Source organism: Olea europaea, unplaced genomic scaffold, assembly GCF_002742605.1.
Source record: "Olea europaea var. sylvestris unplaced genomic scaffold, O_europaea_v1 scaffold17110, whole genome shotgun sequence".
Classification (NCBI taxonomy): Eukaryota; Viridiplantae; Streptophyta; class Magnoliopsida; order Lamiales; family Oleaceae; genus Olea; species Olea europaea.
Genome location: NW_019234803.1, coordinates 1 through 2,314, shown reverse-complemented (window position 1 = coordinate 2,314; position 2,314 = coordinate 1). Strand labels below are relative to the sequence as shown.

General features: G+C 35.5%; 1 protein-coding gene across 1 annotated transcript; it reads left to right on the top strand.

Annotated features, from left to right (window-relative positions):
- The first annotated feature begins 55 nt into the window (after positions 1–55).
- Positions 56–2,308, top strand: LOC111377715 (type IV inositol polyphosphate 5-phosphatase 3-like). The gene is made up of 3 exons (XM_023000844.1): positions 56–182; positions 309–413; positions 811–2,308. Exons 1-3 carry the CDS (start codon positions 73–75, stop codon positions 1,676–1,678), a joined length of 1,083 nt encoding a protein of 360 aa, XP_022856612.1. The 5' UTR covers positions 56–72; the 3' UTR covers positions 1,679–2,308.
- Positions 2,309–2,314: the final 6 nt, after the last annotated feature.

Genomic DNA, 2,314 nt, shown 5'->3' with positions numbered 1-2,314 from the left:
TGTTATCTACTAGGCTTATAGTTATATTTACCTTTATTTTTGAATCAAACTTTCAAATTCCTTAATTTTTAAATGGGGATTAGTAATATACTAATGCACTTTTGTATTCCAGAGGCTCTTCCCAGGATAAGAAGAAAGTCAGAGACATTTAGGGCTCAGTACATAAACACTAAGGAAATCAGGTGGGATTTCCTTGCATTTTGATGTTAAAATGCTAAAGCTAATTTATTAATGCAAGCATCATAGCATTATTAGGTTGAGTTAGTGGAATAGCTTTCTTCTTTCTATTATGTCTTGTCTTTTGCTAGAATATGTGCGGGCACATGGAATGTTGGAGGAAGAGTTCCTCCAGACGATCTAGATCTAGATGGCTGGTTAGATATTGATGAGCCTGCTGATGTATACGTAATTGGGTAAGTTCATCACTATATCTTTATTTTGGATGCTTCTTGCTTGTAATCTACATTAGAAGAGTCTCCATGTTCATTTGTTTCACTTATGTCAGTTTCCAATAGTTAATTATAATGCCTGTCTATTTCTATCTAGGACACCTACTAAAATTAGGATAGTTTTCTAGAAATCAATCTCATTATCAGTCCTTAACAATCGAAGTCAAGTCACGAGATTGTATTTATGAAGCAAATTAAATGAAGTAAAATTCTTGATCTTGATATGTCGTGTTATTGATGTTGAATTTCCTACACATTTTATGTATAAAACCCTTTTTAAATAGCCAAGTTTGCACTAACTTTATTTTATGTGGCTACGAAATCCTTGTGCTTCATTTGATGCATGCATTTATATACACAGCCTTCAGGAGATTATACCATTAAATGCTGGTAATATATTTGGCGCTGAAGACAGGCGACCAGTTTCAATATGGGAAAACATAATCCGTGAAACTCTGAACAAGATTCCGCCTGTCACTGAATTCAAATGCTACAGTAATCCTCCTTCTCCTTCAAGGTTTAAGCCATCTGAAGAAGCGCCAAACATAGATGAAATCTTACAGACTGACAGTGACTTTGAGGAAGAAATCTGCCCACTGAATGAAGAATCAAACTTTGTTACTGAAATCAAGGATAGAACAGTCACAGGAGAAAATGTTGTTGATCTTGATGGCCCTGTTTCAATTGACAAACACAACTTTGGAATTTCAGTTGAAACGGAGTTGCAACGCCAATTTTCTTCTCCAGTTATGCTGGACAGATTGAACTGCTTCAGGACAGAGGATTCTGAAGAAAACGTAGCATTGCCAAGCACCCAGTACATCAATAAATTAGCCAGAACACTAAGTGGGATAGAACGGATTGGCTTAAGCTGGCCAGAGGCACCTCTACATCTTTTGGGTCAGCATGTTTTAGAGAGAAATAATTCCTTCAAATCTTTCAATGTTTCGAAATCTTTCAAGACATATAGTTCTTTCAAGTCAAATATGGCAGGAGAAAGTAGAATGAGATCAGATATAGCTTCACTTGCCGAACCTGACCTTGAAAGCCTGCTAAAACGGAAAAAAAGGTCCCCTTACGTTAAAATAGTAAGCAAGCAAATGGTCGGAGTTTTCATTACCATCTGGGTTCGTAGAAGCTTGCGAAGGCATATACAGAACTTAAATGTATCTTCTGTTGGTGTTGGTGTCATGGGATATATAGGCAACAAGGTTAGTTCCTTTTTTTAATCTTAGCTTGGAATTATATTAGTACTTCTGGATGGGCGAAATACTTTTCAAAGTTATATAGAATAGATTGTGAATTAATCTTGTTATCTAATATTAACTAACCCCCCCATTGCTGTCATATACTTTGGGTAATTATTTTCTATTTGCAGTGCAAGGTTATACTTCCTTATACTTGCAGTGTAAGTATACTCATTTTTATGCCATGAACTTTATGTCAAATATGAACCTACACACATCTAGGATGACAATAAGTATTTATAATTCAAGAATCTACATTTGGATTTAAGATGATCATCGATGGAAAGTTGAAAGTCCTAGTCAAACATTTTATCAACAACCAGGATTTCCAGAACAACTGCTAATATTGTCTTGCTCATGTTTTATTGTTCTTCCCTTATCATTCAATTGTTGGAGCTGGCCTAACAAACAATCTAGGGAGAGGGAAACATAAAAGAGGATGAGAAGTATCAATCTTTAAGGCGACTGTTGTGAGGTATCCATCTAAAGTTAATTTTCAGGAATTGTTAGTCCTGGCTGAAAAAACAATCTAGGTAGAGGGAATAAAAAAGAGATTGAAAATTATCAATCTCTAAGGAGTAAGGACTAAGGTTATTGTCTGTGGACATCTTAGAGAAG